Source organism: Ahaetulla prasina, chromosome 5 (assembly GCF_028640845.1).
Source record: "Ahaetulla prasina isolate Xishuangbanna chromosome 5, ASM2864084v1, whole genome shotgun sequence".
Lineage (NCBI taxonomy): Eukaryota > Metazoa > Chordata > Lepidosauria > Squamata > Colubridae > Ahaetulla > Ahaetulla prasina.
In genome coordinates, this window is record NC_080543.1 from 139,027,167 (window position 1) to 139,050,131 (window position 22,965).

The following is a 22,965-nucleotide window of genomic DNA, read 5'->3' on the forward strand; positions in this document are numbered from 1 at the left end:
TCCGGGGAGGAGGAGGAGCAGGTGAGCTCAGCGCCCCCCCCCCACTGCCCTCCCGAGACCCCCAGGAAGCGTCGCCAGGCAGGCCTTTCCTTGCCTTTGGCCGGGTGGCTCAGCGGCATGGGAGCGGCTGGATGACCTTGGGGGGCTCCGCGTCTCTCAGCCCGGCTCCCTTATCCACCCCCCGCCCAGGAGGGAGGAGAGATCCCCCCCCCCTTGAGCTGTCTGTCTGTCTCCTCTCTCTCTAGATCGAAAATGTGTGCATCTCTCTCTACACAATGTATGCCTCCCTCCCTCCACCCATCCTCCCTCCTGCCTACCGCCTGCCTCTCTCGCCTGTGTCTCAGCTGTCAAAGGTGGGGCAACCTCCCCCCCCCCTCCGTAGGGTCAGGGTTGCCTTTGGGGTCGAGTGCCGCCCTTGGTGGCCCAGGTGGCGGTTCTGCCTTGAGTTCCCTTCTCCTCTCTCTCCCTCCTCCCAGCCCCTGGCAATGAGCTCCCCCGACCGCGGAGACCCCTTGGCAGCAGCTGAGCTGGACCCCACCGAGGCCCATCAGCAGGAGGAGCCCATCCAGGGAGATGCCGACTGCAGCCCGGGGCAGCTGCCTCCTGAGGAGGCCGGTCACCCCAAGAGCTACTGCCAGGCCTGGCTCCTGGCCCCGCTGGAGGACGCCAGGTTCCTCATCTGCTGCACCAACTGGTATTAGCTGCTCCTGGACCAGACTGCCACGGAGAGGCCCGGCACCCATCTTGAGGCTCCAAGACACGTCTCCTGAAGGCTCCAGATGTGCGGCTGTTATTAAATCACGGGGAGCGTGACTGGCTTTCCTCGCCACAGGCTGTGTTTGCGCTATTTGCTTGGTTAACCATAATTTCCTAATTCCCAGCCACGTTCTGTATCCAACCTGTTTTTGTTTTTTTGAGATGTAAGAGGCTGTGATCATCCAGTGCTTCCTGAAATCACCAGGTGGAGATTCTTTCTGCTGCTTTAATTCTGACTATATTTCACTCTGTGCACTTAAGCCTGGTTAGTTTAGCTGAAAATCAGAAAACTCAACTTCCTGGATTCACACATTGCGCTATGTGGGCTATAAACTCTGGGCTGGGTTTGCACAAAACAAACAAAAATGTGACTTAACATGTGTTGTGAATACAGCTATGGTGAGGCTGAGAAATGTAAGAAAGTGATAGGCCAAATATTTAAGGCACATCTCCTCCCACACTGGAAAAGACTTTTTGCCCTGCAAAAGGACCGATAGAGAATAACAGCCAGAGGATTCTCATTTTTCTCTATAGGAGAAGAACATGCTCTAGACATATGCTTTAAGCTTTATTCAGGACACTTTGAAGAATTTTGAGTCTTGCATAAAAAGATTTTTCTCCCTGCATATTTATAAGTCTGAGTGGACAATTTATTATCACTGTTGTAAGATTAACTCAGCAATGACAGTGTCATAAAATACTAGAAAAGTGATTAATGAACATGTGTCACCATCTTACTCCCTATACCACAAGTGGTTTTTGAAGCAAATGGGTCTTTGAAATTATGACCATCCACCACTGAGTTTCTGAAAACCAGAATTTCTAACAAAGGGTTTGGTTTATAAAATACAAATTACGTGACAATTTTGGGGAAAGCAATGAAAGCATATTTTAGATATTAACATTTTATAATATTTTGGTCACATTTTCTTTCAATCAACTTTGCTAGTAGAGATTACATCGAATGAGAAAGAATGGAGCTCTGTAGACAATACTCTAAGTCTTTTGTTGACCAAGGCAGCAAATGTATCTTATACAGACAGTGTAAGAACACATCAAGACGGCCTAGTTAATACTTGGATGTGAGAGCAGCAGAAAAATTTCAATACTAGGAGAAGAAGAGCCCCCCAAAGCATCCTGGAATGCAGCGTCAGTCATTGAGTTCATCCTGTTGCTAAGAAGAATACAAGAATCCCTCCATGAAGTCAGCAGAGGTTGAGAGGGGAATGAGCGCAGAGAGGCTCATACATGAGCCAGTCACAGTGCATTCTAGGAAAGTTGTGTAAACTTCACCACTGTGGTTAATTTAATGTTCAGGAGGCGACATGAAATCAGAAACTTTGATTTGCTTTGAAGAAACTATTTGGCACTGGATAAGCGTGCCATATAAATGCCAGGCTTTTTGTTCCTGTGTAGCAGGGGTGTCAAACTCAAGGCCTGCGGGCCAGATCCAGCCTGTGGGGTGTTTAAATCCAGCCCATGGGGCCGGCCTGGAAATATCAAAAGACCGGCCCGCGGTGCCTCTGCCAGCTAAAACGGGCCAGTTGTGGGCCCCCTGCGACCCGTTTTCAGCTTCCCTGGCCCCCAGCAGCATTGCTGGCAGCCTCATGGCCCATTTTTGGCTGGCACAGTGTTGCTGGAGGCTGAAAACTGGTTGTGTGGGAGCCTCGGGAGGTCTCCATGGGCCCCGTTTTTGGCTGGCAGAGTGCTGCAGGAGGCATCCACTCCAGCTCCACCTCCCCAGCTTCCCCCCCCCCCCCCCCGCTCACAGAGGAGAACTACAATGCTTATCCGGACCTCGAAGAAATCCAGTTTGAAATCCCAGTCATAAGGACATAGAACACCTGCTTTTAATAACCCACAGTTTGTATTGGTGAATAAGTACAGCTAACATTAGAGTTTCTCTCAAACAAATCAACTTTATAATCCATGAAGATGTTTCAAACAGATCAGAGTTAAAATGACTGGATTCATACAAGCGGATTAGGCAACACAGACACACGTACATTGCTCAGCACAGTGTGAGAAGACAATTTGCAGACACACCTTGGCAGCATAGTGGGAGTATTGTAAAAAGTACGTTTAAGACAGTAGGTGGGTTCGTGCAGAATGGAAATCCATAGCTTATCACATCATCACATTGGTATAACAGACCAAGCTATAAACTAGACTTACAAACAGACTAGGTTCTTTCATGTAATAAGTCAATGCCAAATAATTCCCAAAATGGCTTAAAATGCTTGTATCAGTGACTCAGTGAGCCAAAATATGGTTTCCTAATTTGTGGCTTAATGCTTTGTATAAATTTAGCCAGTGCAGTTAAAGGTGTCGGCTCATTTTCCATGATAGGTGGTGACTTCAGGAGCATTTTAGGAACAGATGAGGTAGAAATAGCGACATAAGCAGAAGGTTATTTAGACGGGATAAGGCACACCGTTGGGATATTAGTGTTGTCATATCTGGACAAAAATACTCCCAGTAATTAACTCCAGAGCAAAGATTCCTGGAACCTCATCAGACTAATTAAAAGAATTCCCAACCGTTTTCTGATCTTTGGTGAGAAAAGTAGCAGAGAAAAAGGCGCTGCTGTGTCACTTGCCAACTTCCAGCCTGGCAGGCGGAGCCTCCAGGAGCGAGTCGTAGAGATGGATGAGGCGGTTTGCTTCTCTCCAGCCGGAGAGCAAGGCCCCGTGGGTGGTGGAAAAGAAGGAGCGATGGGTGGCCTCCCCGGCAAAGAGAAGCTGGGGCAGGACCTGTGAGGAGAAAGGGCAAAAAATGTTATTCCTGGGTCTAACCCAACTCAGCCGTGGCGAAAGGTTCTCGGGATGTGACAAATCCGCTTCAGGGCACTGAATCAAGTCCAAAGCCTTGCTTTGCTTTTTGATGGTTTTCCTGGTGCTTCTGAGGTTGTTACATCTGGTTTCGCAATTTAATTTATAATTTAATAATTCCATTTCTATTTATGGAGAAGTGTTTGTGGGTGGGTGTTGAACAATACGCTCGGCCCTGACCCTGACAGGAATAATCAGCCAATCAATTTACCGGCTTTTCAAACTCGAGCAGAGAACCAGCTCGCTGCTGTAGTTAAGGCTAGGAACCAGGAGACTGGGAGTTCCAGTCCCACCTGAAGCATCAAAGCCAGCTGGGTGACTGAGGCAGTCATTCTTTCCCAGTGCAACCCACCTCACAGGGATGTTGTCGTGGGGAAAAGCGGAGGAGGAGGAGGAAGGAGTATTAGATATGTCCACCGTACCGGAGTTATTTAAATAAAGATGGCATAAAATCTTAACCAATTTTTTATCCATCAAAACCCTTTTCAATGTAGCATTTGAAGTCCACAGATCTTCAAAGGGCCATGGCTAAGAAAGGCTGCTCTAGACCCACCATGGGTCTTACCTTGGAGTCAGAGGTGTCCTCCGGGAGGGGCTGAGCAAGGCGATCAACGTCATCCCCAGAACTTCCTACAGCTATATAACTGTAGGATCCCTTGGTGTAAGGTTCACTATGCCATCTAGATCTCAGTATATTCTTCGGAGGAGCCAGTTGTGGATTTCCTGATCAAAACAAACACAGAGGAATTAACTTTTTAATTTCTACTCCGGAATTCATTCGAATTACACCTTTATCTTTTTTACCAATTTGATACTATAGAGTCCACCAGGAAATTGCGATATTCAGGGAAGGCTGGATGGGTGGAACTTCCTTCCATCCTCCCTCCCTGCCAAATTGGGTAGAAAATTTAGGCCCACCTTTCCAGCAGAATCTTGAGATAGCTGCTCAGAGTTGCCTTGAACCGTGAAATGGCTGGCATATAATTTAATAGATAATAAGAGTAATACTAAGGCATGGTTACACATCATCGGGCACTTGCCCAGAAAGACCACAGACCTGTTGTTTTACGAAATATTTGAGTCAAAGTTGTAAGAACTTCAGAATCTGACAGGGTTTCCATAAATTCAGATTCTCTTCCAGCGATGAAGCCACAAAGGATATGGCCGTGCCTGTAAATTCAAAGACAGGAGGAAAAACAATGCAAAGCAAGTCCCAAGGGTGCTTTTTCCGAAACGAAATTGGATTTTGGGGTTTTTTTTCTTTGAAAACATTTCACTTCTCATCCAAGAAGTTTCTGTAGTTCCACCTGACTGGCAGGCAGCAAATAAATTTCAGAAATAATAAATAAATTCAATTTCTCCTCTGAGTTGCAAGATCTATAGTAAAATAACATAGCATTAGCGGACGGATAGCAAACATCATTATGGGTTACGGAGTACTGTAACTTGTTTGCTGCTCCTGCTTCAAGCCCAGCCTTGAGTTCCCCCTGCTTTGAGATCCATGGCACGATCAAAGCTTTGCTCCCACAAGAGTTTCCCTTCCCTTCCCTTCCCTTCCCTTCCCTTCCCTTCCCAAGAAGCCCATTTCAATCCCTCTTCTTCCCCTCACCTCTCAGGGGGCTGGAGAACAACATAGCCAGCAATCTTCTGGAACCAGGTGTTTCTCAAATCAGCAGGACGCTCCTCTAGTGGGGACTTGTTTTCCCACACCACCTCAATTATTTCAGCGTCCGGCTTCCAGAATGGTTGTTCAAATTCCAAAATAATTTTATTGGAAGTCCCAAAACCCAAATGTCGTATTGCTTCCAGCTTCTGGGATGGGAGAGGAGGGCAAAAAAAAGACTCCTGGTGTTCTTTGAGGAAACCTACAAAGAGGGAAATGATAGAGCAGATTAGAGCAAACCAGAATTGGAGGGAAATGCCTCCAAACCTTATTGAATAAATTCATTGAGGAAACATTCAAGAACAACACAGGAGCTGACACCCAGGAAATATGATGATCTACTGTTTGTCTGATAGTGTTTTATGGTTCATTGGTTATGAAGGCCAGAGAAATGCTTCAGATATCAAAAATAAGAGGGACTTAACACTATTTCGTGTGGAAAAATAAGTATTTTGATTTGCCTGCCTTCTTTTTCTCAGTCTTCTAATTTAAAAAAAGAGGGAATGAGGAACTCATTTGATAAAATGGAGGACAAAGTTCCATTTCCAGGGCTGGAGGTGGCTTCTGCTTCAACATTAACTTCTTCGTTGCCTGATTTCAGAGAGAAAACATAACTTTAGAAATCAGCAGCTCAGAGCCTGAGATACAAACCCAAACATATGCATACATGCAGCCAAGCCATTCTAAAGTAAATTCATTTATAATTTTTGTTTCTATAGGAATGTTCCAGTGTTATACACGGAACATGCTTTTATAAGCAACCACTTATAGACATTTTTTAAAAAATAAAGCAACAAAGTGACATTAAATAAACTGAATCCTTTAAAGAAAATGTACATGTCAGGGACTAACTTTGCATCGATTCCACTTTGTGTGGTCCACTGAATCTTTCTCAGTTTTAATATGGATGCCATTGGTCCCTGCCTTTTTGAGGCAAGATACACAAAAAACTGTAAAAACATAGCCCTACAATTTGACTCTGTCAGATCTGAGAGCTAAAGTAACAGTGTCCCAAGTGTTTCCTCTTCAGGGGGCTTCTCCCGGGCCTTGTCCAGGTGACTGCTTGCTAACCAGGCAGCCACACATTGACCAGGCAGCCAAAGTAAATCTCTTGTGTCCTAGTGCAGAAAAATGTTGACCCAAGCTGGCCCCGTGCAGACAGCCCCTGAGATTTACCTAAAGGCACCGTAACGATGACGTGGTCTGCCAAGAACATTTCTCCATCTTCACATTCTACCTGCACGCCAAAGAGCCGGCCTGTGGAGCCCTCCTCCAAGTTGGACCTTCCCCAATGGATTGTCTTCACCGGCTTGTCAAACAGCACAATGCCTTTGGGTAGAGACGCCATGATGTGGTCTGTGAGACCTTGAAAACCGCTAGGAGGAACACACACAAAAGTGGGCAGCCTGAAATGTACTCTGGGGCCGATCTGCTCTTATTAAACTGGAGGTTCAGAATCCAGAATGCCCTCTATAAAAAAGGAGAAGCACCAGAACAGGGGAGGGAAATAAACTTTAAAATTCCACCCAGAGGAGAGATTATAGAAGGTGTGGGGCAGGTAAAGGAATTGCTGAAGTGCATCTACTTAACAGAAACTCCCACAAGCAAAAGCACACACGTGTCTCTGGGGTGGGACTCACCTTGTCCTTCCAAAGCTAACACCCAACACCTACTTCTGAGCAATGGCGTCTCCAGGACAACCAGAAAAAACTTGGGGTTGAAATAAGAACTGGAAGTTCATTAATTCTTTTTTAAAACCAGAGTCGGGAGGGGGGAAACTCACTCGGGAAAGGTGCAGTCCAGGCCAGGGAGCATGATGTACTCCCCAAAGGGCCCCAGAGCCAACTCGTCCAGGCTGTCGGTCGCATTCACACAACACTCCAGGTTGAAGTAAGCCTGCAGGACGGCCAACTTGAGGCGCCTGGTCTCTTCGTCGTCGGGCGATTCTTCCAGCTTCCGGGCTATGGCCTTTTTCAGGTACTCCCCCACGCTGGGCACCGGGGGGTGATCCACGTGCATGAAGGCCCGGGCTTCTTCCAGAAGACCCGAAAAGCAGCTCCCCATGGAATCCACCACCTCGGGGTTCAGCTCCCGGCCCTGGCTGGAATACCAGGCGAAGGGCCCTGCCGGATGCCCCTGCACTTCCACCCGCTGGTTTTCTTCCGACAGAGCATCTTGGTCGAGCAAGCCGGCCTCCGCTGCCAGCTGGAAGACGGGGTTTTCCTTGGAAGGGCCGTGGATCCACTGCGCACCCACCTCCACCACGCCCTTTCCTGGGGGGGGGGGAGGAAAGTAGCCCCTCTTTCATCCAAGCTCCCCAACAGCCACGGGTGGCAGAGGGCCTGGCTGGGTCTGCCTCCCCCCTGGGGCAGAAGGGTTCCTGGGGGTGATGGCATTGTTCCCCCCCCTCCTCCTCCTCCTCCTCCTGGTTGAGACCCTGGCCCTGCAAGCGAGCCCCCATCCCGCCCCCCCTCTCAAGCTCTTGGGAAGCCTGGTTGGCAGCCCGGCTCTTCGGAGGTGGCAGCCCCCCCCCCTGCCCTTGCCGGCTCTGCCCGGGCCGCCTTCCTCCGGGAGCCAGCCCCGCGCCTGCCCGCCTCGCCTCGGCTCTTCCTCCGCCCGCCGTCCCCGCTCACCGAAGTGGGCGCTGCGGATGCGGCCCCCGGCGCGTCCCGAGGCTTCCAGCAGGCGCAGGTGGGCGGAGAAGCGGCGGGAGCCCCGGAGGAGCCGCTGCGCCGCCCCCAGCCCCGCCGCCCCCGCGCCCACCACCAGCACCCGCGGCCCGCTCGGAGCTCCGGCTCCCGCCATGCAGCCCGAGCACCCGACCGACGCTCCTCCCTGGCCGGCGGTGGTGCAGGGCGAGTCCCGGCTCCGCTCGGCTAAGCGCTCCCGGGCCGCTCGGGCGCCGCGCAAAAGCCGGGGCGGAGCGGAGAGGAGAGAGAGGCGGACGGGAGACGGGAGAGAATTGGACTCAAAGCGCGCCGCCCGGGTCCCTCCTTTTGTGAGATGGGGGGGCTGCAATAAATGGGAAAATAAAAGAAAATAATGAAAAAGAAAGTAAAATAATAAAATAAAATATAAATAATAAAAAGGGCTCCGGATGGGTTTTGCAAGAAAACAAAGCAGCCTTTTCCTGGCTGGCTCTTAGGACAATCTGGTCCCAGGTGGCTTTAAGGAGTTCAGCCTGGCAGGTGCGATACAGGCCAGGGACTCCAGTGATCTTAAAGTAGAACAATAAAGTAATTAGTCTTTGACCGAAGTAATAATGGGAAAATACCAAGTCACCCATCAAGGGGGAGGTATACAGGTGAGACTCGAAAAATTAGAATATCGTGCAAAAAGTTCATTTATTTCAGTAATGCAACTTAAAAGGTGAAACTAATATATGAGATCGACTCAGTACATGCAAAGCGAGATAGTTCACGCCTTGATTTCTCGTAATTTTGATGATTATGGCTGACAGCTCATGAAAACCCCAAATTCACAATCTCAGAAAATTAGAATATTACATGAAGTCAATAAAACGAGGATTTTACATAGAACAATGTCCGACCTCTGAAAAGTATAAGCATGCCTATGTACTCAGTACTTGGCTTGGGCCCCTTTTGCATCACTTACTGCCTCAATGCGGCCTGGCATGGATGCTCTCAGCCTGTGGCACTGCTGAGGTCTTATGGAAGACCAGGATGCTTCAATAGCGGCCTTCAGCTCTTCTGCATTGTTCGGTCTTTGTTCTAACCATATACGGTAACAATTGCTATTGAATTTGTATCCTGATTTATGTCCTGATAACAAATGTATAAAAGCTATGCAGAAACAACCCTTCCGGGTTCAGACATTGAGTTATCTAGAGTTATCGCTGCTGAACCTTGCGCAATAAACCTTTCCCTTCGATAAAGAGCTGGTGTGGTCTCATTTCTGCAACAATCTGGAGTCTGTTTTGGGGTCCAGATCACCTCTGGATCCTTCTACTTTGATTTTATTTATTGCCAACCTCTTTTCCTGGCCCTTGGTCTTGTCTGGTTAACGATTCTGCCTGCTGAAGTTCCAACTCCACTTTTGTTAGAGAGGGTTATTCTAAGGGTTCTTCTTCCCAGGGACCCTTTGCACCTTGAACCAGCCCAGCCTGTAGACAAGCTGAACCTTGTCTTCTTCTTTAAGTACATCATTAGAACTAAGGTCCTTCTGCTTTCCAAGATGCATAAATAAATAAAACTGTGTGGTGGCAGTTTAAAAATGGCTTGCTTTTGCTGGCACTTAAACTTTGGTAGATAATAGTCTAGTAGTTTATCTGAGGTACAAAGGAGACCTGCGAGAAAAGAGCATTTTACACACATGCAATTATTAGGGTGTTGGAGGGAAGGAAAGGGGGGGATGGGGTGAGGAGAGAGGTTGCAGAGGGAGAGACAGGAGTCCTTTAAATACCGGCCATAAATAATTTCCGAGGGAGTTGCCATGTTTATCTTTGCAGTAAAAATAATCCTGCCTTATCTCAAAGAATAATAAATCTATTAGTACGAGGCATTATTGTCTGGAGAGAGAAGTTTTAAAAAAGGGAGAGGAAAACAGTGGAAGGACATAAAACAGGGGTTAGGTGTGAGGCGGGTGGGAATGCGCTAACAATATAAGCTGGCAAAGCCTGACTAGATATTTATGGCTGCAGAAAGAGCATTTGAGAGCAGAGGTTGCGAATTCTTTATGATGAATTGCTGGCAGGAGAAAAATGGCCATTCTTGAAAAGCTGCTTGGCTGCAGCTTGAGGGCCTGGAACTGAGTCCTGCCAGGGTGGAGATCAAAAGCCTGAGTGAAGACTTGTGAGCTTTAAAAGAAAGATGGCAATTGCTTTCAAGGGATCTAATAAAAAAAAAAACCCAGGAAGATGCATGTGAAGTCCACGTTCTACTTATCTACACCAGTGCATAGAGTACAGGAAGTAAGCAAGAAGAACTTTAGTGTTTAGCAAAAGTAAAGCCTTTGACCGACTAGGAACTAGTTCTTAGGGACTAGACTAAGAAATATTTTAGTGAAATTTTAAATGGGTTTTAAATCGGTTTTACCGTTTTAGTGATTCAGCCATCTAATATTTGGTTTTAATTGTTTTTATATTGTTATTTATTATATTGTTGTATTTTAAACATGGCTGTGAACCGCCCTGAGTCCTGCGGGAGATGGTGCGGTATAGAAGTTTAATAAATAAATAAATAAATAAAGCTTCCTTCAAGTCAAGCTTGACTTTGACTGACTTCATGGATATCAAATTATCCTTATTTATTTAGGATTACAGCCCACTTCAATGCAATCGGTTCTATGTGACGCAGGCTCCTGGTTTATAGTAAAAAGGATTAAAACAGTAAACCTGGCAAACATAACAATAACATTCTCTCTCATCACAGCGTGCCAAAGAAATGCAAATCCACAAATCGATGCAATCATGTTAGCTCAAGACAGGAGAGGCTCCAACCACATCAGGGGCCCTTCTAGAAGAACCAGGACTTCAGGAGTTTGCTAAACCTCAACAGAGGTAGCGCTAGTCTGATTTGGTGGGGGGTGGGCTCAGAAGGAGCAGGCCAGCAATGGAGAAATCCTGTTTTTGTGGCTGGGGAAGAGAACATTTCTTTGGAGCTGGGCCCTGAAGGGAATCCCTTGCAGAACCCACTGGATAGGCAGGTATTACCTGCCTTTCAGGAGTCTCTGAGATACGCAAGTCCTGAGCTGTGCTAAGCCTTTCAAACTACAAACAGCAGCTGGAATGGCTTCTAGAACCCAGCTAGTAACCTGTGCAACGGTCGCAATTGGCCACCCAGGCAAAACCTTCTGGTAACCTTCCGGTACAGAACTTGGCATGTCTAGCCAAGGAAGAGAAGGACTGGGCTGGGGTGACATGAAAGCAATGCTCTGATATTTGATATTTTCCTGAGGGAGGACAAGAAATAATGGACGGAAGATCATTAAAGAGAGATCCAGCCTGGAAATGAGGAGAAATTTCCTCACTGTGAGAACAATTAATCAGCGGAACGGCCTGCTAATAACACAGTAGCCTTTTCAGCTATTTAGCAACGTATTGGGCCAGAGGGGGAGAAGCCTTAAGCCTCTGATTTCCTCCCATAGCAATTAATCTGCCTGGTTCTGGGCTCCACAGCCACCAGGCACTGGCACGCATTCGGTGGGCTTGCCCTGCGTTGCAATGGCACCCAAAGAGCCTTAGGCATTAATTGATGTGTTTGTTCTGCTCAGTAATCATTAATTGCCCTCTGAAATAAAGCGGAATAAATGGCAGCACGAAAAGCTCACCAGGAGCCCCTCAGGTGCAGTTCTAGCCGGTCCGAGGAGGTCCGAGGGGGTGTTGCTCGGTCTTTGGAATTAATATGGCTTTAGTTTGCTTAGAAGAGGAAGCTGGCCCAAGCCCAGCTGTTCCTGAGGTCCCCCTAAACAGAGGGATCACCTCAGAGTCTCGGAAGGCTTTCCTAGCATGAAACAAACCGTGGCTTGGAATGTGCTGGAATATCTTTGCCGACTGCTGGGCGTCTCGACCGGAGCAGGTGAGAACCATTGCTGGGGGCAGCTTCCCTGCTTTTCTTTCTCCTATGGAAGGGCTGCTGCTGGCAATGTGCGCAGCTTGAGAGCTTTCTCGTAGGTTTCATGGGCACGATGAGAGCTTGGCTCCCGGGAAGGAACAAAACAACAGCAATTAACTTTGCCCTTTTAAGTTTTTGTGCTTTTTACCAGTTTTCGTTGAGAAATTTGGATCAAATTTGGAAGTGGATAAAAAACTGTAAGAAGGAAAACTTTGGAAGAAGGAAAGTAGATTGTGTCTCTTCCTGTAAGAGAGAGTTTACAGGTAACTAGTCAACTGAGGTAAAAACTCAGTGCCCCGAATACTGCAGACTGTGTTGCTTGGAGAGGGAGTAATGGGAATGTGGGGTTGCCATGTGTTAAGTGCTTCTCAATAAACACCTTTAAACATGGCTTAAATCATGGCAAACAAAATAACATAGAGAAATAAAATATCATAAACAGTGATCTACATTAGCTGCAACAGGTGTCTTATGAGAGAAGGCCCAAGGCACGGTTGCTGTCCTGTCTGAGACCCACATTTATTCACGAGAAACCTTCAGGGTTAGGGTGTTGTGGTCTGTCAGCAGCTTACGGTGCTGGCAACGGAATCGGACAGCGATGAGGCTGAGGTGAGGCCAGGGCCATGGGGAAGTGAGGTGCGGACTCCAGAGCCTCCAGAGACTGATAATAGTGAGGAAGAGGAACTGGAGGAGCCTGTTCCTAATGCATGCATGAGAAGAGCTGCCAGAAGGCAAGAGCAGCCCAAGCAAAAAGGACGACTCGGGAGTAGGGCCAAGAGATGATTGGCCCCTCCCATAAGGCTTAAAACAAGACCAGCACTTGTGTTTCAGCTTGCCAGAAAACAATGTTGTAGCTGCGTTCTTTGCTCCGTGTTTTTGTGAAGGGCCTTTGACAGTTTGCCTAATTGGACTCAGGTCTGCGATAACTGAAGAATGTGCTTGGGAGCGCTGGGAATGAAGTAATTCCCAGTTGTTCGAATAAAGTTTATTTTATCACGGGCTGAGTTTGCTGCTACCTACTTGGGTCTGGGTCATAATATAGGGCTGGGGCTTGGGCTAGGGGCATGGGCTAGGGCTAGGGCCGCTTCAATAAAGGCTGAGGTGGGCTCCACCAGTTCCTAGGCTAAAGTTGGCCACCATGTCAACAAAGACCCTGGCTGGCTTTGAGGCCACCGAGCACCAAGCCAGGGCTCTGTTGGTTCAGAAGGGAGGCAGGTGGAACCTCTGAGGTTAAAATAAAAAGGATCCCTGGCAAACAATGGCTTAGTACTGCTTTGTTTTTCCAGTGCAATAACGGTTTTTAATCCTTCTATGCCATGTCTGTGAAACTTCTACCAAGCCAAGCAAGTGAAGATAAAGTTATAGTTGTGAGGCGATTAGTAATCTAGTGCTGAACCCACATCTGGAAGGCTAGGATTAAAATCATTTTCTCAGACACATTCCACTATTGCCATTGTTCAATTTCTATCATTTCTCTTCCATTTCTTCCTTTCCCTCCTCTTCCCTCTTAGGACCCACCTCATTATTAGACTTCCTTCATCAATAAATAGGTCCCATTTTCTAGGTGTTTTTTCATAGATAGCCTTCTCCAGATGTCCTTCCAGGTAGTCCTTGACTTACAACTGAGGCCAAAATTGCCATTCAGTTGCTAAGTGAGTTGCGCTCCATTTTATGACCTTTTTGCCACAGTTGCTAAACAGAACACTGCAGCTGTTAAGTGAATCCGGCTTCCCCCCCAAGTGACTTTGCTTGTCAGAAGCTGGCTGGGAAAGTGACCAATTGGTGATCCCCTGGCCCCAGGATAGGGCCACCGTCCTAAATACATGCCAGCACCCATCCAGCCCCTGCTCCTTTTGACAGGAGTGCTGCTGCAGCCCCCACCCCCTTTGGGATATTTAATTTAATTTATTTCACCTTAACCAAAGGCAGCTGGAGGGGAATACAATACAGATCACATTTCAAATGCTTGAAAGACACCTCCCAAAAGAAAATCAAGAGCCTTTATTGATAACGCAGGGTGTGAACTTCAAAAACAATTTAATGGGAAGGCAGGTTCTCACTGAATGCGTAGGAATAAGCTTCTTAATAAAAAATGCAGTTTGGTGCTTGCAGCCAAAGAGGCGATGCCCTTCCCTTCACAAAATGGGTTCAAGCAGAGACTGGGAAAAAAATCTTTCAGATAGCTTTCAATTTGGATTTGACAGACAGACAGGTCTCTTCCAGGTTTAGGATTGTATGATTCACTTACGTTATGGCTGCTCTTTGTGAAGGTCTTCATTGCATTTCACAAACCTTTTGTAACTACAAAAATGTGTGGATATTAAAAAAAAAGATTAGAGAGACCCCGAGAAGACTTAAAAAAAAACTTTCTAGCTGTAACTGAAGAACGGTGTCATGTACCTTATTTGGAAGATGGTTTGTTCTATGTGCTATGGGATTTCCTAAGTTAATTAATTAATTTCTTCTATTCTTTCATACTCGGAAATGAAGAGGGAAAAATACCTATCGTGTATAAGAGAAAGAAAGAAAGAAAGAAAGAAAGAAAGAAAGAAAGAAAGAAAGAAAGAAAGAAAGACCACTGAATGTAAAAGTATACAGAACCATATCTTTAGACATGAAGAATTACTATGGCAGGGAGTGACCTCAGCCATTTCTCTTCTTGTAAATTAGTGATTTGTGTACCCTCTGTGGCAGCCTTTTTATGGGAACGTCCATGAACTGTAAGCACCGAGAGTGCAAAAAGGAATGCGAATGGAAGGTCAAGGACTGGACTCCCAGATCTGATGGGTTAATTCATTGCATATTTGCAGGTGTTGAGTGAAGAAGAATGTGGCTGCATAATGAGATTTGTTGTAAAATTTGATCCTTCCTGGAGTTGTTCAGTTATTGAAATGTGCTGATTTCATCCTGACCCACCAGAATGTGTCTCTGAAAACTGGGGACAATTCTGCTAGACGCCCAGCCAACTTCAGGAATTCAGGATTGGCAGCGCAGTGGGTGGAATTGACCCCTTCTGTTCACTGGCGCTTCACGAAGGAACTTTTGGGGCTCAAGTACGAAATACAGATAAGCATTCAGGAAAGAAGGAGAGGAAAGGAAAGGAAAGAAGGGAAGGGAAGGGAAGGGAGGGAAAGCATTTTGGCTGTTCAGCAACCAGCCTGCATTTACAACTGTTTGCAGCATCCTGTAGTTATGTGACCACAATTTATGGCATTTATTTTTTTTTTGCTGAAAACCAGTGTTTATTTCCAGTTTCCAACACATCTTCTGGAGGATGGATTTGCTTAAAGACTGTGTCATTTGCTAGTCACTTTCGCTTAGCCCTGTGAAACCACCTCTGAAAAACACTGCAGGGACTTGTCCCGGCAGTCTCTGAATCAGACACAATTAAGTGGGTGACAATGTGACATCACACAAATGTTCCTTTCTCTGGAAAAGCTTCTCCAGGGAGTTTAAAGGCTAATGTTGCTGCTGCTGCAATGTGATGTGCAAAGTTTGGTGTGAGGTGCAATAACATTATATGTGCTGTGACATACCGTAAAAGCAATCTAGGTTATGCAATTTGTGTTATTTGCACCATGGTGTCATGCCACATGCGACTCTCCTGTTCTCCCTGGAAGCATGGATGACACCTCTCCATGGTTAAGGTGACACCTTCCACAAGCTGCTCCCACCTGCTGTGTTTCTTTTGCATTCCAGTGCTCCTCGGTGTGGGCATCGAGAGGCTTCTGCAGGGGCAGTTCAAGAGCCTGGCTCTTTATCTCCTGTGAGTATGGCTGCTGGATCGGAGCCCCTCTTGAATCCCATCCTGGCCTCAGTGATTATAGAGGGGAGTCCACAGGGTTGTTGAACAACTTGCAGCTGGACTACGCTCCCTTGGCTTGGATGTATCTTGTGGGAATTGTAGCCCAACTATGTCTGGGGTGCCTTTGATATTCTAAATTATGATCAAGTGGGGGGGGGGGGGGAGGCATTCTGAATCCCCAATTGCATGATGAATAAAAGGCTCCTTCTGAATTAGTTCAGTGTTTTATCTTCTGGATGTTTATTAACAGCAAAGCTGACCAGAAGGTGACAAAGCCCATCTACTTCTGGCCTTCTGGAAGGCCATGTGGAGGTTCTGAATGCAGAGGTTCCAACTTCCATTTAGCGATTGGGATGGGCATTGATGGGTTTCACACCATAAATCTATCGGCTTCCCTTAATAGCATCTGGGATTGCTTCAGTTTTATGTCCGTGAATAGTAATAATTGCCTTCCCAAGGTTCCTTACAGCCAAGGGGGCAGAGCTTACTTGCAAGGATTTCACACGAGTTCTGCAAAGCATTTGAGGCCAAGAGGAAGGCAGCTCATTTTCCCTCATCAGTGGCTTCTGGGTATCTTTCTTTCCTTCTAAAACTTCTCTCTGTGTTTCTAACACATGAGGGTTCCCCCCCCCACTTCCTTCCTGCTTTTTTCTCCATCATCTCTTCCTTGTTAGACAGCTCACCAAGCACACAACTTTATGAAGCAGGGCTACAACTCACATTTGCCTGGTTTTGAGGCCAGCCCTTTAACCGCTAGGCCGGACTGGCTCTGTTTTCCCCCTCCTCCTTCTAGAAACACCCCCCCCCCCATCTTTCCAACTGCTCTGTGCTTTATTATTTTTTTAATCAAATATAAGCCGATTGCTACATAAGAACACAGAGTTTTGTTTTAAAGCTTTCAGTCATGATTGTTCCACATTCTTTGTCTTTATTTTTTTAAAGAAATACTAACAAAAGAAAAAGTAAAACCAAAGCAATATAACTAAACATCAAAATTAAGGGACAGAAAGAAAAAAATAATATGACTAATAAACCACCTCCCAATGCCCTCTTTGAGTTGTCCAAAGGAAAAGCTCTGATGTAAATATTGACAAGTAAACTATCCGTTGCTGTGAATGTGATACAGATTTATCCTCCCAATGCTAAACGTTATTGATTGTTCCTCCAGGCATGAAAAGTATTTGACGTCTTGAAAGTTTGAAAACATTGGGGGTGTAGCCAAGAGGAACATATACATCTCAAATGAATTCATATTAAGTTAATATTCTTGTGGATTTGAGCCCAAAATGTAGCACTTAAGACAAGCAAAATAAAAATTATGTTGCCTTAACCTCATTGTGAGCTCAAATCTCACATTACTTAAAGAAACTCGTATCGATTTACATGAATATGTCATTTTTCATAAGATTATGTAAATAACATCCATTTCAGTCAGCTCCTTTAATCCTGGAATGTCCAGAGATTGGACCAAATATATTTTATTTTCATTTATTGGTGAAGCCAGAGCCAAGGAGGCCCTTTTCGGTTCACACATTCTCTGATCTGTGGAAAAGGAGTGACTGACTTTGCAACGGGTCTTTATTCCAAAACTCCTCACAGATGCCCTACCTCAGAAGCAGCTTGGCTGTGTAGATCTGTTTATTTATTTAAAAGGTTTGTGTGGCTGCCCATCTTAAACAGATCTAGGTGGCTCACAATAGTAGTAGAACCATAATACAATACATAAACACAAAACAATCAAACAAAAGCAAAATTTTTGTAATCTTCCCCATAGCAAACTCAAATACCTTCATTCCATTCATCCTATCCTATCCTATCCTATCCTATCCTATCCCAGGGCCTTTGTAAAAAGCCAGGCCTTGATGGCCTCCTGAAAGACTGAAAAGGGGCTGGGGGCTGGCCAAATCACCGGGGGGTGGGGGAAGGTGATCCACTGTGACTTCCAAGATTGATTAAATGTGGAAATATACATGTTTGGACACAATGCATTAACTCCCCCTCCCCATTAGTTATATTAATGGTGCTATATTAGACACCCATCTCAAAATGGCTGTGGGAATCCATTTGTGGATTTAATGTGAAAGCATATCTTAAAATTTTGTGTTCTGATGTTGTCCAGACCTTAAAAGCAGCCTTAGATTAATGGGAAGAAGTAAAGACCCCCCCCTCTCTCTTTCTGTCTACTTTAGATCTGTCCTCAGAAGGAGCAGCAGTATTTCAGGTTGTGTAACACAGGAACAGGAATAAAGCTTAATGATCCTCCTCCCTGTGGATAAAGGCAACAGGTAGTCCTCACTTAGTGACCATAGTACATAGCATAATAAGGTTGGAAGGGAGCATGGAGGTCTTCCAGCCCAACCCCGGGCCATTCCAGACGAATGGCCGTCCAATCTCTTCTTAAAAGCCTCCAGTGATGGAGCAGCCACAACTTCTGGTGGGAAGCTGTTCCACTGGTTGATTCTTCTCACTGCTGGGAAATTCCTCCTTGGTTCTAGGTTGCTTCTCTCTTTAAAGAGGTCATTCAGCAACCATTTGAACTTACAACCACTCAAAGTTACGAAGCTGAAGTAAGGGAATTCACTTTATGACTGTCATGCTGATTCCATTATGGTCGTAAGTTGAGGACTACTGTACTTAATTTCTGACACTTGATGTTAACTTTTCTCCGTAGGAGGCTAGCTGAGACGGGCAGCACGAAGCCTCCTGTCCTGGCATCCGGCGGCCAGCCGAGGCTCTTTTGGGAGGGTGGCTTTCGCTTGCCCCCAGGTTGTCTCCCGTAACCGATCTCCATGCTTTAGTATTTCAGGGATGGCTGTTTCTCTCTGGGAAGTGGCGTTCTTTGCCAGCCTCCTTTTGATCTCCTGCTTCGCGTGAGTTTCGTTCCTGTCCTTCCAATTAGATGCAGGGCCTGGGGGTGGGGGAGACATAGGTGGACACACAAAGGGTCATTCAGTATCCGAAGTGACCAGACAGATCAATATTTGGCACTGGAGGCAGGTCAGTATAAAGACAGGGGCAGTTTGGTATTTCGGGTTTCCAGAATTGCAGTGGGGCATCAAGGGATGAGAACAGTGGAGAAAAGGCTAAGGAAAGAATGAGTGGGGTGGGGGAGGAGGCGGGAGAGAGGAGCCCCCCCCCCCACCTGCACTTTCTCTGAGTGGCCCCTCCCACTTGAAAATGTCCAATATTTTTTGCTGAGGGAGGATAGCAGGGAGGCAAATCTGTCCAGCTTCAGCCCCTCTCCCTCTTGGCAGCCCCCGGAGGGGATCCACGGTGGACGCTTGCTGGCTCCGAGCCAAACGCCGGGGAGCTTTCCAGAAGTTCCTGGCTTATGCCCTGCTCTCCATCGCCTGCTTCCTCAGCCCCATCCACATCTGGCAGGTTGTGTTCCCAGGTAAGTGGGGATGAAGGTGCAGAAACCAGGAAGGGCTGCTGCAATTGGGAGAGGATTCAAAGACCTCCCGTCTAAAAGGAGGCCGCCCAAATTCACCCTTTGCAGGGGGCGGAGGGAATAGCCTTGGCGGACAGCAAGGAGGCTTAGATGGCCATGGTCAGAGAAGAGGGTCCTGAGCCCAGGCCGAGAAATTAATTCTTGGCAGTTGAAGTCCACACATCTCCAAACTGCCATGGTAGAGAAACCCTGAGTGTAGCTTTCTCTCCATGTGTCCTGCAAACAGATGGAAGGAATTAGTTGATTATACATCAGGAAGTCTTGATTTAAAAAAAAAAGAATATGTGAAAATTATTGGAGGGAATCCAAGATCAAAACCATCCTCTGGAGAAGCAAGTAGTTTGAACTGCTAGATGGGACAATGGGTCTCCCTCTATATTTTGCTATGTATTTTATCCTAATCAGGATAGCCTCACCTACCATCCTTCTTACCTTCCCTCCCTCCCCCTACTTTTCCAGGCACCCTGCTGATCCTCACCAGTCTAGCCTATTTCCTGCTGAGTAAGCAGCGGAAAGAAGATACAGGAAATGGGGCACCTGAAGAGAGGGGTGACCCTCGTGATGAAGTTGTAGATGAAATGGCTGGAGACAGGAGTAGGCAAGCCTCCTCCTTCCACCCTAAATCCAGTTCCCTTGCTGGCTCTCTGAGGAGCTTCTTCCAAGCTTGCCAAAGGCCAGTTGCCTTCATGCGCTCCTCATCAAGCGTTGTGTCTATGAGGAAGCCCACTGACTTTGAGGAACCGGTAGAGGAGACGGTGCTGCCTCTCAGAGGAGAGCTGGAGGGCTTGGCCAAGGAAAGCACCTCTGAAACGGCCTTCATCCTTTCTGCCCAGATGTGATGCCCCAGGTGACTCAAGAATAAGCTCTTCTCTTGCAGCAGCAGTCCAAGGCAGAGACGTCTCTGGGAATGACCAACAGCCAAGAATCCCGGCTGGTTGCTCTCGTCACCACGTGTCCCCATCACCGCTAAAAGGGGGGATCTGTTTTTCTTTTGTGGGGTTTCCTTATTCAGTCATAGCAATGCAGGTAGTAGCTCTGACAGCCACAGGAAGAGTGAAATTGTGCAGTCCAAGCAATGGATAACATTGCTGAAGGGACTTCTACTTGGATAGAGGAATACACAGATGGCAGGGGGACATTTCTAGAAACCAATTCCCATTAAATATCTTTGCTATATTAAATGTTATCAAACAGTGTGGCTTTCTAGGAGAAAATGAGTGTACAGAATTATCCTTTGTCTAAGTTTGTTTGGGAACTTGCAGACTTTGGAAAGAGGAGGAGAAATAAACGATCGTATCCATTGACTGTCCTCCCCCCCTCCCAGTTTCCTCCAAAATCAGGAGCTCCGGTATTTCATGGTCACCTACCCAACCTTCCTTCTTTTTCAATTTCCTCTGCTAAGCCTTTCCCATTGCTTAGCCTCGTGTCCAGGCCAGCGGTTGCTCTTCCGTCTCCCTTCACCCTCCGAAGGAGAAAGTTGTTAAGCAAATAAATCTGGAATTTCCTAGAAAGATCAGGCAGGTTAAGCAAATAATTTGGGGATTACCTAGCAGGACCACCTCACCACTGGTGTTCCGATGGTCAAAAATCTCACATCACTCTTGGTTCATAGCTCTTTGAAAGAGCTGCAGGTTGCTTTTGGAGGATGGGAGGGGGCTGTAGCCCCCCTGTTGCTTCTGAGAGTTCCTCTCCACAGCATTGCCCGCCTCATTCATTTGTATGTCTGAGCAGGAATTTATATTTGCACTCACAGGGCGACTCTTCCTTGCTTTCCAATAAAAAGGAGGAGGTGGGGGGCTGATTTATTCTCCAAAGCACCCGAGGGTGGATAAAGAGAGATGCAGCCTGGAACTATGGAGAACTTTCCTCAGGGTGAGAGCAATGACCAGTGGAACTGCTTGCCTCCTGGAGTTGGGGGTGCTTCATTGCTGGAGACTTTCAAGAAAAGCTTGGAGGACCTTTTATCTGGGATGCTAGAAGGTCTCCTGCATAGCCCCCAAAAGCTATGCTCATGTTGAGAGCTAACGCAGATCCAGAGCAACGACACCGGGAAAAGTCAACGGGCTCTGAGATTTGTATCAATCAAGATCAATGTTTGCATCTCAACCATACAAAGAATAATGAAAGCATGAGGATGTATAAAAATGTCTACATTAATAAAGACCTGCATCCCAACTCCTGCCAGACCAGGTTCATTTGCAAAGCTGCTCCACAAGTCTGGGAACCAATTTTGCTTGGACCATTAATTTGGGTCACTTTTGTACACAGGTAAGGTGCTGATTGACAGGTGGCAGAGACCTTTGAGGCACAGGCTGTTTTACAATAAAGGAGAAGGACACCCATTCTCAGAAGTGTATTTAAGCTTTCATAATTGCTACCAACTTGCCTTCCATTGAGGACCTGTATACTGCACGAATCAAGAAGAGGGCCGTGAAAATATTTGCAGATCCCTCGCATCCTGGACATAAACTGTTTCAACTCCTACCCTCAAAACGACGCTATAGAGCACTGCACACCAGAACAACTAGACACAAGAACAGTTTTTTCCCGAAGGCCATCACTCTGCTAAACAAATAATTCCCTCAACACTGTCAGACTATTTACTGAATCTGCACTACTATTAATCGTTTCATAGTTCCGTTCCCATCACCAATCTCTTTCCACTTATGACTGTATGACTATAACTTGTTGCTGGCAATCCTTACGATTTACATTGATATATTGATCATCAATTGTGTTGTAAATGTTGTACCTTGATGAACATATCTTTTCTTTTATGTACATAGAGCATATGCACCAAGACAAATTCCTTGTGTGTCCAATCACACTTGGCCAATAAAAAAAAATTCTATTCTATTCTATTGTCCAAAAACGGCAAGGGAAAGCCATACGGCTAATGTAGCCAAGATAACCGAATGTACTTGTCTATTTGGTCCTCAGATATTAAGCTGGACTTGGAAATGGCTTTATTTTTTGTTTTACATCCCTTCAAAATTCTTGCACTATTCAGTAAGGTTGGACTAAAAGAAACAGCACTAGAATTAGGCACTAGGGGGCAGCGGTGGCACTTGGTGTGCATAAGAATTGCAAAATTCAGGACTTTTCCTTGGATTTTGGCATTCATAGAAATCTCAGCGTGGGGTTCATTGTTCAGAGGAAGCTCAGAGACAAACACGCCGTTGGGCTGCTGGCCCATTTCACCCCCCACCCCCACCCATCTCCTTTCCAGGGACTTTCAGAGTTTCAAGTCAAGGCCATCATCACTTCCCAAAGACAACATGGCAGAACTTTTAACTCCCAGTCAAAATTACTCAGACAGAAATCTCAGAGGCAGCCCAGTCACTAAAAAGAATAATAATCTGATGTTTATAGAACGTTGGGCTAAAATTAAGAACAGGACATGATAGCACTCTTCCAATATCTGAGGGGCTGCCACAAAGAGGAGGGGGTCAACCGAGTCTCTAAAACATCTGGAGGCAGGACAAGAGCAACGGGTGGAAACCCATCAAGTGGGGGAAATGCCCTGGAACTAAGGAGGAATTTCCTGATAGGGAGAACAATTAATCAGTGGACCGACTTGCCTCCAGAAGTTGTGGGTGCTGCATCACTGGAGGGTTTTTTAAGGAGAGATTGGACAGCCATTTGTCTAAAGTGCAGGGATAGACAGGACAAAACCCACTTATTTATCGCAAAGTGCCAACACAGGCAATTTAACAGGAATACTGGGGTTTTACTACCTAAAATAATGGTAACAAGGCGGAGTTCAGCTAATTGTTCTAAGAAAAACTGTATAAATGCACTTTTTTGCCCCTTCGTTTTTTTTTCCTGCTTTTGAAATATTACATTTAGCAACAATAAAAAAGAAAAATGTTTGCAATATAATTTCT

The 22,965-nt window shown here is 46.3% G+C and overlaps 2 protein-coding genes across 3 annotated transcripts; one reads left to right on the forward strand and one right to left on the reverse strand.

Annotated features, from left to right (window-relative positions):
• Positions 1 to 2,655: 2,655 nt before the first annotated feature.
• Positions 2,656 to 9,118, reverse strand: PAOX (polyamine oxidase). Of its 2 annotated transcripts, XM_058184659.1 has the most exons (7): positions 7,884 to 9,109; positions 7,034 to 7,523; positions 6,427 to 6,626; positions 5,197 to 5,452; positions 4,645 to 4,757; positions 4,153 to 4,310; positions 2,656 to 3,509 (listed from the first exon to the last, which is right to left on the reverse strand). In XM_058184659.1, the coding sequence occupies exons 1-7, from the start codon at positions 8,053 to 8,055 to the stop codon at positions 3,348 to 3,350; spliced, it is 1,551 nt and encodes a 516-aa protein (XP_058040642.1). In that variant the 5' UTR covers positions 8,056 to 9,109; the 3' UTR covers positions 2,656 to 3,347. The 2 variants fall into 2 exon arrangements, 1 of the variants encoding a protein (XP_058040642.1); XR_009155288.1 differs by lacking the exon at positions 4,645 to 4,757 and having other exon boundaries at positions 3,372 to 3,509; positions 7,884 to 9,118.
• A 2,598-nt stretch (positions 9,119 to 11,716) lies between these two features.
• Positions 11,717 to 21,797, forward strand: TMEM72 (transmembrane protein 72). The gene is made up of 5 exons (XM_058186125.1): positions 11,717 to 11,786; positions 15,522 to 15,588; positions 18,426 to 18,497; positions 18,882 to 19,021; positions 19,538 to 21,797. Exons 1-5 carry the CDS (start codon positions 11,717 to 11,719, stop codon positions 19,915 to 19,917), a joined length of 729 nt encoding a protein of 242 aa, XP_058042108.1. The 3' UTR covers positions 19,918 to 21,797.
• Positions 21,798 to 22,965: the final 1,168 nt, after the last annotated feature.